The sequence below is a fragment of the Oncorhynchus clarkii genome, chromosome 4 (genome assembly GCF_045791955.1).
Source record: "Oncorhynchus clarkii lewisi isolate Uvic-CL-2024 chromosome 4, UVic_Ocla_1.0, whole genome shotgun sequence".
NCBI lineage: Eukaryota > Metazoa > Chordata > Actinopteri > Salmoniformes > Salmonidae > Oncorhynchus > Oncorhynchus clarkii.
In genome coordinates this window covers 24,434,159-24,452,940 of record NC_092150.1, presented here as the reverse complement: position 1 = coordinate 24,452,940, position 18,782 = coordinate 24,434,159, and the positions used below count along the sequence as shown (strand labels likewise).

The 18,782-nt window shown below is 43.7% G+C and overlaps 1 protein-coding gene across 1 annotated transcript in view; it reads right to left on the bottom strand.

The window, feature by feature from the left end:
• Positions 1-2,509: 2,509 nt before the first annotated feature.
• The window catches only part of LOC139406627 (xenotropic and polytropic retrovirus receptor 1 homolog), a 100,929-nt gene continuing 84,656 nt past the window's right edge, over positions 2,510-18,782 (bottom strand). The window contains exons 10-16 of the mRNA XM_071149432.1: positions 17,556-17,724; positions 13,741-13,935; positions 7,661-7,827; positions 7,418-7,557; positions 7,111-7,332; positions 3,612-6,909; positions 2,510-3,104 (exon numbers count right to left, since the gene is read on the bottom strand). Of these exons, the coding sequence (XP_071005533.1) occupies positions 6,849-6,909; positions 7,111-7,332; positions 7,418-7,557; positions 7,661-7,827; positions 13,741-13,935; positions 17,556-17,724 (954 nt within the window). The 3' untranslated portion in view covers positions 2,510-3,104; positions 3,612-6,848. The remainder of the gene's footprint in view (positions 3,105-3,611; positions 6,910-7,110; positions 7,333-7,417; positions 7,558-7,660; positions 7,828-13,740; positions 13,936-17,555; positions 17,725-18,782) is intronic.

Sequence of the window (18,782 nt, the reverse complement as noted above, 5' to 3'; positions counted from 1 at the left end):
CGTTTTTCATAATGTAATCAAAGTACATCTAGTTACTATAGACACCGTTACAGTCTTCCACTTTTAGAAAGAAAGGGTACAACATCAAGAAGGAAGTAAAGATGCAGAGATATCAAACACTTAAAATCGTGGGATTTTGCAAGCAGTGAAATCAGAAAATCATTGAGTGGGATATTGTGATGTCAGGGCTTGGTTATCTTTCAGGTCTTACAAAGTAACCCTCTGTCAAAGGGTTATCACTTTGACCATGTCTTGTCATTAGGCATTGGTCAGTTTTATAAATTAGTGAGTAACTGTTAGTCGGTCATACAGTGCCTTTGGGACATTCACACCCCATGACTTCATTTTGTTACGTTACAGCTTTATTCTAAAATGAATACAATTAGATTTTTCCTCAATCTACACACACTACAGAAATGTTAGTTTATTTTTTTTAAATTAGTAATCACATTTACATAAGTATTAACTTCTTATGGCTGGGGGCAGTATTGAGTAGCTTGGATGAATATGGTGCCCAAAGTAAACTGCCTACTCCCAGAAGCTAATATATGCATATTGTTTGGATAGAAAACACTATGAAGTTTCTAAAACTGTTTGAATGTCGTCTGTGAGTATAACAGAACTCATATGGCAGGCAAAAACCTGAGAAAAAATCCAACCAGCAAGTGGGAAATCTGATGTTGGTCGTATGCCAAGCTTGTAGCATCTCTTACCCAAGAAGACTCAATGCTGTAATCCCTGCCAAAAGGTGCTTCAACAAAGTACTGAGTAAAGTGTCTTAATAACCTTAGGAACATAATCGTTTGTGGTGCTTTCGCTGTAAAGCCTATTTGAAATCGGACACTGTGGTGGGATTAACAAGAACTGTATCTTTAAAATGGTGTGAAATACTTGTATGTTTGAGGAATTTTAATTGAGATTTCTGTTTGAATTTGGCGCCCTGCACTTTCACTGGCTGTTGTCATATCGATCCCGTTAGCGGGATCTCAGCCCAAAGAGGTTATTAAGACCCTTTACTCAGTACTTTGTTGAAGCACCTTTTGGCAGCGATTACAGCATTGAGTCTTCTTGGGTAAGAGATGCTACAAGCTTGGCATACCTGTATTTGGGGAATTTCTTCTTTGCAGATCTTCTCAAGCTATGTCAGGTTGAATGGAGAGCTTTGCTGCACAGCTATTTTCAGGTCTCCAGAGATGTTCGATCGGGTTCAAGTCCGGGCTCAGGCTGGGCCACTCAAGGACATAAAGAGACTTGTCCTGAAGCCACTCTTGCGTTGTCTCTGCTGTATGCTTCGGGTCGTTGTCCTGTTGGAGGGTGAACCTTTGCCCCAGTTTGAGGTCCTGAGAGCTCTGGAGCTGGTTTTCATGAAGGATATCTCTGTACTGTGCTCTGTTCATCTTACCCCCAATCCTGACTAGACTCCCAGTACCTGCCGCTGAAAAACAACCCCACAGCATGATGCTGCCACCACCATGTTTCAACGTAGGGATGGTGATGCTTGGCATTCACGCCAAATGTTCAATCTTGATTTCATCAGACCAGAGGATCGTGTTTCTCATGGTCTGATAATCTTTAGGTGCCTTTTGGCAAACTCCAAGCGGGCTGTCGTACATTTTACTGAGGAGTGGCTTCAGTCTAGCCGCTCTACCATAAAGGCCTGATTGGGCTTGTGCTGCAATGATTGTCCTTCTGGAATGTTGTCCCATCTCCACACAGGACCTCTAGAGCTCTGTCAGAGTGACCATCGGGTTCTTGGTCACCTCCCTGACCAAGGCCCTTCTCCCCCGATTGCTCAGTTTGGCCAGGCAACTCTAGAAAGAGACTTGGTGGGTCCAAACTTCTTCAATTTAAGAATGATGGCCACTGTGTTCTTGGGGACGACCTTCAATGCTGCAGAAATGTGTTTGGACCCTTCCTCAGATCTGTGCCTTCGACACAATCCTGTCTCGGAGCTCTAATTCAACCTCATGGCTTGGTTTTTGCTCTGACATGCCCTGTCAACTGTGGGACCTTATGTCCCGCATGTGTATGTCTTTCCAAATCATGTCCAATCAATTTACCACAGGTGGACTCCAATCAAGTTGTAGAAACATCAAGGATGATCAATGGATACATGATGCATCTGAGCTCAATTTCGAGTCTCATAGTAAAGGGTCTGAATACTTATTTACATAAGGTATTAGTTTTAAATGTAATACATTTGCAAAAATTGCTACAAAGCATGTTTTCGCTTTGTCAGGTATTGTGTGTAGGTTTTAGAATAAGGCTGTAATGTAACAATGTGGAAAAAGTCAAGGGGTCTGAATACTTTCCGAAGCCACTGTATATGCATTAGAATTCTTCTAAGATAATGTCCTCCATTAGTGTCAACACTAACAAGATACTATGAAGTGAGGGTTGTGCCAACCCCTAGTCCCCTCCCTCCAGTAGCCCTGGATGCCAATGAACCCTGAGGATGAGGGAGCCAGGAAAAAGTATTGAAACCCCAACAAAATACGACCAATCACAATCCAGATGAACTTCTACTGTTTCTTTTTTTACAAACACAATTCAACAGGTTTTACATTTGAATGCAGGATTGTGAACAATTAAAATGCTCATCAGCACCTAGAATACTGCTTGTTTTAAAGCTATATGGAAAACAAAATATGCAGTGCATTTGGAAAGTTTTCAGGCCCCTTCACTTTTTCTACATTTTATTACTTTTCAGCCTTGTTCTAAAATTAATTATATGGTTTTCTCAATCTACATGCAACACCCTATAATGATGTACAGCATCCTGTTTCCATTGATCATCCTTGATGTTTCTACAACTTGATTGGAGTCCACCTGTGGTAAATTCAATTGATTAGATATGATATGGAATGGCACACCTTTCTATATAAGGTCCCACATTTGTCGGCACAGATCTGGGGAAGGGTTACCAAAACATTTCTGCCGAATTGCAGGTCCCCAAAAACACAGTGGCCTCCATCATTCTTAAATGGATAAGTTTGGAACCATCAACTCTTCCTAGAGCTGGCCACCCGGCTAAACTGAGCAATCGGGTTGAAAGGGCCTTGGTCAGGGAGGTGACCAAGAACCCGATGGTCACTCTGACAGAGCTCCAGAGTTCCTCTGTAGAGATGGGAGAACCTTCCAGAAGGACAGCCATCTCTGCAGCACTCTACCAATCAGGCCTTTATGGTAGCGTGACCAGATGGAAGCCACTCAGTAAAAGACAAAAGGCACCTAAAGGACTCTGACCATGAGAAACAATATTCTCTAGTATGATGAAACCAAGATGGAACTCTTTGCCCTGAAAGCGTCACGTCTGGAGGAAACCTGGCACCATCCCTACGGTGAAGCATGGTGGTGGTGGCAGGCAGCATCAGTGTGGGGTTGTTTTTTAGCGGCATGGACCAGGAGACTCGTCAACCCGATAGAACTTCTCTGGAGAGACCCTGAAAATAGCTGTGCAGAGATGATCCCCATCCAACCTGACAGAGCTTGAATGGATCTGCAGAGAAGAATGAGAGAAACTCCCCAAATGCAGGTGTGCCAAGCTTGTAGCGTCATATCCAAGAAGACTCGAGGCTGTAATCGCTGCCAAAGGTGGTTCAACAAAGTACTGATTAAAGGGTCTGAATACTTTATGTAAATGTGATTTAAGGTCAAATTTAAAAAAAATCTATTTTCTAAAATGTATAACCTGTTTGCTTTGTCATTATGGGGTAATGTGTGTAGCTTGATGAGGAAAAATAACTAGTTTAGAATGAGGCTGTAACGTAACAAAGTGGAAAATGGAAGGGGTTTGAATACTTTCTGAATGCACTGTATGTAATCAAGAATGATCAGAACAGCTAGAATAATCAGTGTTCTTCATATAATGAAAAATAAATAAAGATATGTACAGTGGAAAACAAAACCAGCATGCAGGCAAGACAATCGGTAGAGCGATACTAAAACAATCATGAAGTTGGAGGGAGAAGTTTTTGCGCTCTGACCAAAGAGGACAATGTTGGAGGGAGGTTTAGATGAGATTAAACAGTGTGTATTTGTGTTTTGTGGGGTAGAAGAGCTCTCCATTGCTTTAAAAGGCCTGAAATGCAAAAGCTACAAGGATTGTGAAGGCATCCTCGCAGCAGTGTTTTTTGGTGGAAAGACTGGTTGACTGGCCTGTTCAGTAGTTATTGTGAGTATGGGAAGAGAAGAAAGTGGGAGCAACTATACTTCCAACAAAGAGGACGTACTCCGTAGTTAGATAATTGAATTGTGTGTTTTGTGATAGTGGTTTTAATGACGTACCAGACGCCATGGCACATCCCTAAGTGCCATATGTCTTTCTGACTACAATTCTCACCACAATAAGAAATATATCTCAAAGGCACAAACCATTGTATGTCATTCTGGTTGTTGATGGCACTTTTAAGCATTTGCAACACATTTTGTAGCCTATGGACTTTGCAATTTACACAGATTTTGTGCTGGGTCCCCAACCGTAATTTATCATTAGACACGTCAATAGTCTAAACAATAAAGACTAGCTCATGCTGATCAACTCATGGCTACTGCATCATGTAAACAGCTAAGCCACAGAGTGAGAGAGACAGGATTTCAAACACTGGGAGGGGAGAGAAACAGGTAGTGACATACTTATCCTTCCTTTGAAAAGCCAGAAAGCCCACAAAAAGGGGCTTACCCATTTTCAAAGTTACAGCCGATAAAGATTGTGCTCGCAAATAATATTTGTCTACAAGTAAAGCATGCATGTGACAAACTAGACAAACAAAAAGAGCACTAACAGTTGTACAATTTCCATGGTGTTATTTTTCTTGGCAAAACCAACATTCACTAAGTTATAAAAAGTACATTAAAGGAAACATTACAGCAAAATCATGAGCTTTGTTGATAAGTGCATTGCCAAAAAAAGCAAGAGAAACTGACATGTACTGTAGAATGAGTTGGTAACAGAAATCACCCTCACCTTCAACAGAATGTTTGGCCACTGAGACTTGAAACTGTGAACTAACCCTTAAAACCCAGTAAATACTGCAGGCCTTACAACCCAAGGAGGACAGGCCCGTTTAATCATGGCTATCTGATCTGAGAACTACTGTTTCACAGCAAGGTCTTTCCAGGATTAGAGATCACCTGACACAGCAGAGACACGACTCACACACTTGGTCCCTGTTCTAGTCAATAAGCCTGACAAACACTACCACTAGTAAAACAACACATGCAGAGTCCCAGGGCCTATGATACTGTACATGACGCATGCATTCTATATTCAAGTGGTGATGCAGCAGCTATGTTGTAAAAGTGGTAGATCTTTCAGAGAGATGACAGTGATCAGGGTGAGGACTGTTATTTGGAGAGTGCGAGGGCTAGCAGACATGACATGATGATCTCATGTTTAACCAGGGAATTCCTACCATGGAAAAGCCCTCTTCAGATGTCAACAGTATCCTGTGAAGATTCCACATGACCTACTTGGGCAGTCAGAGGAACCCCAGTGGAAACGCTGGTCACTGTCCGCTGATCTCTGTCGCCACTGTTCTGAGAAGGCTGATAGCAAAACAACAGAACAGACGCAAAGTGCCCCACACCATCAGTAGAAAACACTGCAATAGAAAAACAGTCACAGTGCCGTTTCAGTTGTTGACTGATCAAAAGAGAATGGGATCGTTTTCCTAAAGGGCAGAGAAATGGAAAAAACGCTCACTCAGTCTTCTCAACTCCACCGCCGCACAGAACAGACCATTCTTCTCAGGCTAGCTAGATGGTTGATGATACGCCAGCGAACGACATTAATTAAAAGAACACGTTTGGCAGAAAAGCAAAGTGCAGTTTTGCCCGTGTAGGGCACTTGCCATGAGCTAATTAGATAACTTTGAAGTTGTAACGTGTTGCTGACTAACTGATCTGTGGGCCAAGCTTGTATGAGAGGGAGAATGAGCCACCTGAAGAGTTTGTACTCTTCGACAACAACGGCTTCTAGAAAGCATGGCACAAGTCTAACAACATTCCCACCATTGAGAAACACATCAATATCATTGCACAGATGCTCAAGCTATTGTCATTCTTCTAAATAATACATGGGGTACATAATAGTTCTGACATCCAAATAACGCACATTAACAAATATACAAAGCAACTTTAACAGACTCGTATGTTCAAATGATATTTTTGTACAAGTTGTTTTGGTTTGTTTGTATGAAATGCACTTTTCCGGCAAGTGCCGCCAGGGTTTTACACCGACTTCATTATTACAACTCAATAAAAAAAATCAACCCAAAACGCAGAGTAGAAAAAGAAGCAACGGGTTGAAGCCAGTTGATGTGGTTGATGTGCTGTGGTTAATGTTGCAGAGTCCATGCTCGGGTTGGTTATTATTATTAGTCTTTTTGATTAATATGTCTTATCCCTGTTGATCCTGATATACTAAATGCATGTAAACAGTGGTTTATTCTCTATTATTACATCTTTCAAAATGGCAAAGAACTACAAAAACAAATATACAAACTAAAAAGTATTAACATAAAGAAACTAAAGGAGTCTGTTAAAAAAAAGAAAAGTACTCATTGGAAAATCCCAGGTCTGGGTGTTTTTTTCTCCAATATGTTCCTGTGTGTATCCCTCTTGGTCTGAACAACAGAACTGCGTGTGTAATTCCACCTCATCTATACCAATATCATATACTGAGATTGTGCTTGAGTAAGTTAATTGTTGTGTGTTTCTCTGCATGTATGTATTAGTTTGTGTCTGTCTGTCTGCCTATGTCTGCCGATGTGTGTGTGTGTGTGTGGTGAGGCAGCTCTGTGATGGAGTGATAAGATCACTGGGGGTGTAGAGCTGGTGCCCTGGGCTCAGCTGAAGGCCTCATCATCCGTATCCTCTATCAACACCTTGGTGTCCTTCTTGGATGATCTGGACGCGAGAAGGAACACACATGGATACTGTCAGACAAACACAAGGCCACCATATACAGACTCCTGGTAATGGCCATAACCCGGAGGACCCTGAGGGTTTCCTGACCAATTGACCTGAGCGGGAAAAACTCAGGTCAAGTTTTCAGGAAAATCTCCTAGCCTTAGCCGTGTGTGTGAGAGAGAGAGAGAAGGTTCGTACTGAGAGGACATCAGAGGGCGTCGTAGTGACAGGCTGTAGCTGCGCTTCCAGCTCTTCTTGCCCTGGCGGTTCCTGACTCCGTCCTCCTGGTCCATCATCTGCTCCAGCAGTGTCTGGTCGTCAGCATTCAGCGGAGCCACTGAGATGTCCCTCACAGCACGGAACTCACCACAGTTATTCAGGTGCTCGTTCTCCAGACGGAAGAAGTTCCAGACAAAACGCCTGTGTGTGGATTCAGAGTGAGGTATATAAGAGAGAGAGAGAGAGAAAGAGGGCACGAGAGAGAGACTGTGATGCTCCAACCCACCTGAACACCTCTAGAGGCGCCAGCACTGTGCCCACAATGTCTCCCACAGAGGGGATGTTGGTCATGGTGGTGAGGGAGATCTGGATGGTCCAGGCGAAACGCAGGATCACATCCTCTATGATGGCACAGTAGTAGTATGCCTGGAAAATAGAACAGTCATCAGGTCAGAGGAAGACTGTATGTGTGTGTGTGTGTCATATATACACATATATATATATATATATATATGCATGTAATACTCACTTTCTGTGGGTAGACGATCTCCTCCCTGAGGAAGGTGTTCTCTCCTGCTCCACGGTCAAACAGGCCCCAGTCCATCTTCAGGTCCCAGATCAGAGTGTACAGGGAGCTGATGGCTGAGAACACCATCAGCAGGTAGAAGAACATGTCTGCATCAGAATGCTTTTGTTCTGTGAAGCACAAACAAGACATTTGTCCATCATTAGTCCGTATAACGGTAGTATTTTGAACAATCGCTCTGCATACACAGTGTAAAAAACATTAGGAACACCAGATCTTTCCATCACACAGACTGACGAGGTGAAAACTATGATCCCTTATTGATATCACTTGTTAAATCCACTTCAATCGATGTGGATGGCAATCTGAGGGAGAATGGGCAAGAAAACATATTGAAGTTCCTGTGAACAGGGTATGGTAGAAGGTGCCAGGCACACTGGTTTGAGGGTGTCAAGAACTGCAACGCGGCTGTGTTTTTCACACGCAACAGTTTCCCGTGTGGATCAAGAATGGTCCACCACCCAAAGGACATCCAGCCAACTTGACACAACTGTGGGAAGCATTGTAGTCAACATGGTCCAGCATCCCTGTGAAACACTTGACACCTTGTAGAGTCCATGCCCTGACAAATTGACGCTGTTTTGGGGGCAAATGGGTGCAACTCAATATTAGGAAGGTGTTCCTAATGTTTTGTACACTCAGTATATAACTTGATAATTAAGAAGAAAACATAGCTAAGTTGTCGGCTTGGAACTGCAGACTTGGACAGCAGCTTGTTCATAAATGTGTCTCCGGTCTTCACTATCCCCACTAGAGGGAGAACTTGTACCATAAATAGTACATTTCCTGAGACAGGTTACCATGGATGGAAAAGAACATGCTAGTCCTTGGGAAACTATTCAGAGGCTCTTGAAACGATATGTTGTTGTGTCCTTCAGTCTGGCAATTCACTACAAATAAAAATCTTTGCAAAAAAAAAATATATATATATATATACATTAAATGCTTATTAAGTATATAAGTGCATTTATATTTATTTAATGATGTATTATGTTCTAATTTCTTTTTGAACATTGACCTCATGCCAGTAACAAAGGTAACGGCGACCAGCTGTGCTGCAGTGTCATGTTGATGTCCCTGTGTCATAGCTGTGTGTTTTGACTAGGCCACACTCCCATGCTGCTCCAACGACAGCCTGAAATGCCTGGGGGATTATTGATGACTGGGCTATTCTAGTCTGGTCTGCCCGGGCTCTGGGCTGAACCCAGCGTTCACAGAGAGCTCTCTCCCGCTGTGACATAAACGAGAGTATGGCCTAACACTGTGTGACAGACTCACACACCGACACTAGCAACGGGACACCTAGGCCTGGGGAGACACATCACGCAATGATACGTAACCACTCTTATCACAACTATTCACACCAGCCAGCTATATCCAGGTGTAGATTTCTGACTGACTGAACTGGAAATGGCTGTGGTAAATCCACTGGGTAAGTCTACTGTGCATCTTCGAATAGGCTGGTGTAGGTTACTGTTCCCATTAACTAAGGAATGTGACAAGTAATCAAGATTCACAAGAGCTGAGACTTTGGACCTTGGTCATAAAGTGACAGTGTGTGTGTGTCTGTATGTGCTCACTGACAAACGGGTTAGATTCACAGTCTGACCTGACCACACAGACAGGGACAGTGACATCCGTCATGGTCAATGCCTCCCACTTACTGCCACCAGCGCGCCAGGAAATGAACAGGGGACATTTTTCACAGAGATTTACACTGGTCCCTCCAGCCCTGCTCTCACCCAGACAGTGGACTCTGAATCAGACTACCTCATCCAGTAGCGTGTCCCCACATTACCCCAACATTCCCTGCTGAGATTCATCCTAAAAACATCCATGTTGTGTGCCTCCCCCCGTAATGGAATTTTTATGTTTGTGCTTTTCTTATAACTAATTTCTGTGTTCTATTTATGTGCGGTTCAAAAAAAACATTTCTGTGTTCATGCAAGTGGCTGACTGAACAAATCCTCACTCTCAGTAGCTGCAATTTGGCAGTACGCCCAGACCTTGTTTTGAGAACAAACTAAAGATATCTCAGTTTCAAGGTCTCAGCTTAGAGAGAAGAAGCCTCGTGAGGTGTTGGTCTGTTATGAGGCAGTATTGGTCGGGCACATGAATGAAACAAAACAGTAATGATTAATTAATGATGTTAAATCATGTAAATATAACTTACTTGTCTGTGTATACGACAACTGCTGGGACTGCCCAAGCAGAGCGCCTGATTGACATGTGTACTATGGTGCATTGAGTTGGTTGGACCCTCTCCAGCGAGCTGACAATAAACAATGATTCATATTGAGATTGACTTCGAGTGTCCCTGTTTAAGAATGTCCACGACACCCCTTTCAAAAAGTACTTCTGATGTGTACACAGTCGGCAATTGGGATTGCAAACAAATAAATTACAAACTCAGTGAAGTTTGTAGAACAAACCTGTGTTAAAAAAAATTGTAAATGGAAGACTTACGCAAATACTAATTCAAGGCCGTCTAATATAGTTAACAACACATCAATCCACAAATATGAAGGAAAACTGGAGCATCTTCACAACATCAAACTACTGCATCAAGAAACAATTACAAATAGATGTGAAATCAAAACGCAATAGAAATTAGCATATAAGATACCACTCCTCCATCACTAAGCCTTCTGGTTGGTCTCCAGGGCTCGTTAGAACTGATGTCCATCTGATGTCCTCAGAGGCTCTAGTGTGGGTGGCTCGTCATTCACCTGGAGCTCAATAGAGGGTAACTAGCTTCTGTCACGCTCACTAAATGCTTGTGTCTAGCCACCACCTAAGCGGTTAAAAGCCATTTGAGATTGGGATGTTGCAGTGACAGGCACACTTCATAAAGCCAGAGGGCCAGGGCACACCTCCCACTGAAGGTGTTAATAAGCACACGGGAACAGCAATCATCTGTCTTTGGGTTATCTGCCACGGTGCCGCCTGCCTGGGCTGCCTTGTACTGCTGTTCAGGTGATAAAGAATCTATTACCTGCCTGCCTCATCACTATCTCCACCCCCTCTCCTCACAGAGTCTATCCAATCAGACACGGACTAGCAAGACAAATAAAGGTTATTGAGTCAGGGAAGGTGACATGTTGATTTCACATGGCTGATTGGTCGTGAATCTGCGTAGAGTGATATTACTACCTGTGTGGTTGGAGTATCATTTACATTCATATGAATTTCTATTGCAGATACCGGTAGTTAGATCTAAACTCAACCTACAACTTAATATGAAGCTGATCATAATAGGCAGTATGTCCCAGAGATAGTGTGGTCGTAACAGGGTTGAGGCAGAATTCAGTGGGTATCATGACCCCGACAGGGGGAGTGTGAGAACAATTTGACTTAAATCGAAGTCTTTCATATGCAGTGGTTCAGGCAGCTACCGCTGTGTGTACGTACACAATGTGTGTGTCTATGTGAGTGATAAAATCCTATTCAGTCAGCCAGTCTGGCCCTGGGTCTCATCTCCATTCCAGCAGCATCCGCCAGAGATGTGTTTCGCCACAGGCAAGTTATTACAGCTCACTCTCATCCAGCTAGTCCATCCTCTTCCCCCTGCCTCCATCCCTCTCTCCACCCCTCCCTCTCTGCTCTCCTTCTTCCTCTCTCAATCTCCTCTCATATCAGATTTTTCGCTGATCCTTCACACTAGTTCTACTTTTTATTGTATCTTCATTAGTGCTCGACTCTCACTTCCTCAAAAGGTCTATTATTCCTCTTTGTCTCAGTCTCACCTAGACCATGTAATCTACCCGATCCATTGTCCCTCCTATACTATATCAGTCAGTGAGTGTCCTTCCACCAGAATTATGCTACTCGTTCCAGCTAACCTTGCAGTATTACTCTCCCCACGGCCTGGGCAGTTCATGAAAGCATTCCTAAGGGCTTACATTTGCATGACTGCTCAGCTCTCCTGCATCTAAAACAGCATTTAGTGAAGCTACTACTGTACAAGAGCAGATCCCATATTGATCCTGAATAAAGTCTTTGGCCTTACTGTCAGGCTTAATATCCTGTAGTGCTAGGGACTATACATTCTAAAGTCTAAATCAGGAAATCCCCCATTTCTACATACCCTGGAACATCAAGTGGGACTGCATAAACACCATTGTTCTTTGATGTCTTTATAGATTATTATTACTTTACTGATCTGTTCACAGGACTGCCAAATACTTCTCTGCACAAATTCAGTCTTTTACCTGTATTCATTGACATGAATCCATCTCCTTTACTATATCGTAATATCTAAATAGTAGGAGGGTACATTTTACCCTGTGCATCGATTCACCTTATACATTTATTGCAACGTGAGTAGAGAACAATTCTCTGTGGTAGTGGTATAATACTGGGATCAATGAGGTCACAAAGCAACAACAGAAAACTCCTTTGTGGATGTACAATGGAGGTGACAACCTGGTAGCCCTGCCAGCATTTCCTGTGCTGATTTACTACCACTGTGCACAGCATAAACATTTTATTTAACCTTTATTTAACCAGGCAAGTCAGTTAAGAACAAATTCTTATTTTCAATGACGGCCTAGGAACAGTGGGTTAACTGCCTGTTCAGGGGCAGAATGACAGATTTGTACCTTGTCAGCTCAGGGGTTTGAACTTGCAACCTTCCGATTACTAGGCCAACGCGCTAACCACTAGGCTACCCTGCCAAACATGATTCAATACTGGCCGATGATCAGTATGCATTCTGTTCTGCTGGTGAAACAGATGCTGTGTAATTTGGGTGCTCCGGTCCAGGCCTAACTCTATGTATCCCATTTACTGTGTCACAGCAGAACTGTCAAACTCAGGGGCCGAGATGCACCACTCCTCCACATCTGGCTAGACTTTAGGCGGTAGGCCTATACAGCAGACATAACAACATACAGTCTAGCAACAATAAAGAGCACTGGACTGAACAATTTAATGACCATGGAGAACATGCTTCAAATATCTATGGCCACCCTGTGCATTCACTTTCTGTAAATTCTAGATTTAGTAGCCATGCCAACGCAGGTGAAAGACAGATGGTTAACTGGGCATTGTAGTCTGGATATTCCCTCCATCCCTTCTCATTTAACGACCCGGACTCTACCTCTTCATTCAAAAAGAGGGGGATGAAAGAGGTCTTCACACAGCATATGAAATGAAGAGTGCCCATTAGTCCAGGGTCCACAGGGCTGAAGACTAGAGGTACGGATGGAGTGACTGGAGGAGGAAAAGCCCTTAATGGTCTCGTTTCCTAACAACCTAAAACCTCCTCACTACCTCCAAACCCACAGCCAAACCAAGAGTCAGGTTACAGAAGCAACACAAATATTGATTTAAATTTATATTGAAAAATGAAGAAAAATTCATGCTGTGAATTAACATTGACCATTTTCAAAGGTTGAGCTGAGATTTAAAAGCTGGCATTTGCACAAATATAATATATTGACCGTTGACGAACAAGTTTATAAATAATGAAATGGCAAAAACCACTTAGCAAACTGCTTTGAGATTATCGACTTGGAAAAAGATCTAAGCAGCCAAGATGAGATAGCAGAAAGGCTGAATATTGAAGGGATGTCTTTGTACACTTCCTCTTTTGTGACAATGTTTCTGAATCAGAATAATCAGCGGCTAATTGCGGAGCTGGAGAATAGTGTCTTGAATTCTAATGACAAGCTTTAACTTCCTTGATACTAAATGGTATCCTCCCTCTCTCGCGACTGAAATGTTGAGCTTTGTACTTTCTCCTTTCTATTATAATGAGGCATCGACTAACAGAAAATAAATCCAGGGTTGACATCGTTATTCCAGTGACAAACCATTTGCACTCAAGTTCATCTCTGATTTCTGTTTCTTCATACAGCTTGTGATGGTCTGAGCCTCAGCATTCAGCCTGACATTCCCCTCCCATCACCTCAAAACCCCAGTCTGTAGTCTACAGCGCAATAACACATCTGCTAATACTCCACTTCCAATGATCCTCCCCTGACTGTCCAACTGGCTCAGAGAGTTGGTTGTCTCCTTACCTTTGTGGGTGCTGTAGAGTGCGGCGAAGGTGACCACAAAGAAAGTGGTGGAGTATTTGCCAGCGTTGACAAGGTGAGGGAAAGCTCGCTTGGTGTCTCGGTACCGACGGAGGCACTGCACGAAACGGAACCAAGCAGGCAGACACTGGATGATGGCACGGAGACCGTAGGAGTAACTATGACACGTGTAATCACCTGGTCGGAAAGGAGGAGAAAATTAACAACAACATAAACATTAAAACATTTATCAACCACATCCATATTTACATTGTGTATATGGTTCTGGTATCAACCACATCCATATTTACATTGTGTATATGGTTCTGGTATCAACCACATCCATATTTACATTGTGTATATGGTTCTGGTATCAACCACATCCATATTTACATTGTGTATATGGTTCTGGTATCAACCATTCTTACAGCTAGAACTGTTGTACTGTTCTGTTGGAATGGGAGGATGCCAGGATGGACATTAATGGATTTGTTGGACTCACACAGGTTGCTCCCGTGTGGCTCTGTTGGTAGAGCATGGTGCTTACAACATCAGGCTTGTGGGTTCTATTCCCATGTGGGACGAGTATGAAAAAGTACAAACAAAAATGTATGCACTCACTACTGTGAGTTGCTCTGGATAAGAGCGTCTGCTAAATGACTACTTATATATTTGTTTTTATGTCTGTAGTCCCAGACTCATTGTCATTCTGCACTATGCTGCTCTCTCTCCATCCCTCCCACACACAGAGCAGTAGCAGCCCTCTGAGTGGACAGCTAATCAGCATGAAAGTCACATTGCTGGACCCTAATGTAGCAGCTATAAAAGAAACACCTGAAACTAAATCCCCTACATCAGGGGTTCCCAACCTTTTTTCGTCATTTTGACCCCTAACCAAAAAATGATGTAATTAACAGACCATGTTAACTTCTTTTAATTGGGGCTATGGCAGTCAATTGCAAAACATTCTGACAGTATTTTTAATTGTCTTCTCAACTCACGATCACATACTTTTCATTTGGGTGTCATGTTCTGACCTTAGTTCCTTTGTTATGTCTTTGTTTTAGTATGGTCAGGGCGTGAGTTGGGTGGGTTGTCTATGTTCTTTTTTCTATGATTTGGGATTTTCTGTGTTCTGCCTGGTATGGTTCTCAATCAGAGGCAGCTGTCAATCGTTGTCCCTGATTGAGAATCATACTTAGGTAGCCTGGTTTCACTTTTGAATTGTGGGTGTCTGTGTTTTGTTGCACCGTTCAGGACTGTTCGTTTGTCGTGTATTGTTTTTGTTTCAGTATTCATTCTTTATTAAATTACAATGAATACTTACCACGCTACACCTTGGTCCTCTCTCTTTCTCCCGACGATAACCGTTACATTGGGGCTAAGACAGTCAATTACAAATAAGTCTGACATAATGTCTCATCTCACCACCACGGAACGAGATGGGTGTGCTTGATGCATGTCGCGTCGGAACTTCTCTAAGTCAGGAGGCGTGGTCAACAGTGCGCACCTCATCTCTGCTGTCACATCCAACCTGGATCAATATCTGGTTTTAATGTAGACAAGAGCACTGCTGAATCCAGATTCACACAGATATGAGCTGGCGAAGGGTACCATGAGTTTTAATTCTCTGAGGGAGACGGCAGGGTATTCCCTTTCTCTCAGGAACCAAATCCTCTCCGTAATGACCCGTGAATGCTTTGTATTTTTTCAGAATTTTGGAAATTCTTCCGCCACCCCATTTTCATACAGGCATCACTAGTTTGGGAACCGCTGCCCTAGACACTGGTCTTGACGAGAGGGGAAAAAACTGTCGCTGGTGTTCTCTTCTGCACTGTTCAACCAATCCAGTAAATGTGGAGGAGGAGTTAAGATGGAGTGTCGCCTGAAAACCGGAACATCCAGTTGTTGGGGACTCGGCAGAGGCTAGCTGGACCCAAACGTTTCCAATCAATTACCTGGCTGCTGATTTGTCAGGCTGCAGACTACTGAGGAGAACCATTAATTACTAATTTCACTGACAGACAGAACAGACAGACCCCTCTGAACATGGACAACAGTGTCTATTGACCGGAGTCAGATCGAGCTAAACCATTTAGACTCCGCACATATCTCCCAAACAAAACTGTTAAAAATGAGTTCAAACAGAGCTGATGAACCAGCATAATATACAGGTAACATACACTGCTCAAAAAAATAAAGGGAACACTTAAACAACACAATGTAACTCCAAGTCAATCACACTTCTGTGAAATCAAACTGTCCGCTTAGGAAGCAACACTGATTGACAATACATTTCACATGCTGTTGTGCAAATGGAATAGACAACAGGTGGAAATTATAGGCAATTAGCAAGACACCCCCAATAAAGGAGTGGTTCTGCAGATGGTGACCACAGACCACTTCTCAGTTCCTATGCTTCCTGGCTGATGTTTTGGTCACTTTTGAATGCTGGTGGTGCTTTCACTCTAGTGGTAGCATGAGACGGAGTCTACAACCCACACAAGTGGCTCAGGGAGTGCAGCCCATCCAGGATGGCACATCAATGCGAGCTGTGGCAAGAAGGTTTGCTGTGTCTGTCAGCGTAGTGTCCAGAGCATGGAGGCGCTACCAGGAGACAGGCCAGTACATCAGGAGACGTGGAGGAGGCCGTAGGAGGGCAACAACCCAGCAGCAGGACCGCTCCTCCGCCTTTGTGTAAGGAGGAGCAGGAGGAGCACTGCCAGAGCCCTGCAAAATGACCTCCAGCAGGCCACAAATGTGCATGTGTCTGCTCAAACGGTCAGAAACATGAGGGTGGTACGAGGGCCCGACGTCCACAGGTGGGGGGTTGTGCTTACAGCCCAACACCGTGCAGGACGTTTGGCATTTGCCAGAGAACACCAAGATTGGAAAATTCGCCACTGGCGCCCTGTGCTCTTCACAGATGAAAGCAGGTTCACACTGAGCACACGTGACAGAGTCCGGAGACGCCGTGGAGAACGTTCTGCTGCCTGCAACATCCTCCAGCATGACCGGTTTGGCGGTGGGTCAGTCATGGTGTGGGGTGGCATTTCTTTGGGGGGCCGCACAGCCTTCCATGTGCTCGCCAGAGGTAGCCTGACTGCCATTAGGTACCGAGATGAGATCCTCAGACCCCTTGTGAGACCATATGCGGGTGCGGTTGGCCCTGGGTTCCTCCTAATGCAAGACAATGCTAGACCTCATGTGACTGGAGTGTGTCAGCAGTTCCTGCAAGAGGAAGGCATTGATGCTATGGACCGCCAGTTCCCCAGACCTGAATCCAATTGAGCACATCTGGGGCATCATGTCTCGCTCCATCCACCAACGCCACGTTACACCACAGACTGTCCAGGAGTTGGCGGATGCTTTAGACCAGGTCTGGGAGGAGATCCCTCAGGAGATCATCCGTCACCTCATCAGGAGCATGCCCAGGCATTGTAGGGAGGTCATACAGGCACGTGGAGGCCACACACACTACTGATCCTCATTTTGACTTGTTTTAAGGACATTACATCAAAGTTGGATCAGCCTGTAGTGTGGTTTTCCACTTTAATTTTGAGTGTGACTCCAAATCCAGACCTCCATGGGTTGATACATTTGATTTCCATTGATAATTTTTGTGTGATTTTGTTGTCAGCACATTCAACTATGTTAAGAAAAAAGTATTTAATAAGAATATTTCATTCATTCAGATCTAGGATGTGTTATTTTAGTGCTCCCTTTATTTCTTGGAGCAGTGTACATTCAGCTACTACCAGTCCTGTACTTAGACCATAACTAGTACCTAGCTAAAGGGAGCCAGTGCTCTAACTCACCGTTGAACATGGGCAGGAGGCCTTTGCGGTCGGTCCATTTGAGCTCAAAGCTGTAGAAGCAGATGAGATACTCCAGGTCCATCAGTACAATCACCAGAGAGTTGAGCTGGTCGGCCAGCCAGAAGTCTGCAAACTCCACGCGGTGGAACGGCGCCGTGAACACACGGAACTGGGAGACAGACAGATGTATTAGTCCCATACAAGACACAGGATTAAATACATACGCTAACACTGAAAGGGGGGCGGGGTTGCATTGCTTATTGACAGCTCTTCTGTCTAAAGTATACCTCTGCATACTAATACTACTACATGCTTGTCTCACATGAAGGCAAAACAGACAGTACAAATTAACAAAAGAGAAGGGACACAAACGCAGAGACCTCGGCTCCAACCGTGTACACAAGACTTCAACATGGAGGAAGCTCATTGTCATGCAGCTAATGAGGCTGTCATGTACAGGGTATTAGAGCAGTGGAAGGGGAGAGGGCAGAGCAAAATGAGCTGGAACGTGTTGAGGGCATGAGCCCTGAAGCAACCAGCAGTCCTTGCATCTCCCTACAGTAAATGAACTGGTGGATCCGTGTGGAAAAGCCTAACGAGGCTCTAGTTGGAGTGTGTCAATCTCATTCAACAGGGCTGTCGCCACACCAGCAATAGTATCGCTGGCACACACAGTATCCAACCTGACACACCACACATGCCCTAAACATGTCTGGGATCAGCACCGGGTCAACTGAAGAGCAGTGCCTCTGCAGCGGTTTGATTTAATATAGTCTAATAAGATTGGGTTAACTAGTGTTTCAGGTATGGTTTTTGTTGGGACTGGATTATGTTATCTGGGGTCTGTGAATGAGACTGTGGCTGAATGGGAATGATTCTCTCACCCTCTTGCCTCCATGTCAAGCCTGACATTTCACCAGCCCATCTCTCTGTATGCTCTGCAGCCTCACTATGCAGCCTCACTATGCAGCCTCACTATGCAGCCTCACTATGCAGCCTCACCCAGTCCCCATATTGTCTCAGCCGCAGTATTGATTCAACCTGTTATATATCAAAGCATTTGGAAAGTATTAAGACCACTTCCCTTTTTCCACATTTTGTTACGTTATTCTAAAATGGATTCAATACAAAATATCCTCATAAATCTACATACAATACCCCATAATGACAAAGTGAAAACAGGTTTATAGAATTTTTTGCAAATGTATTAAATAGCTTATTTCTATA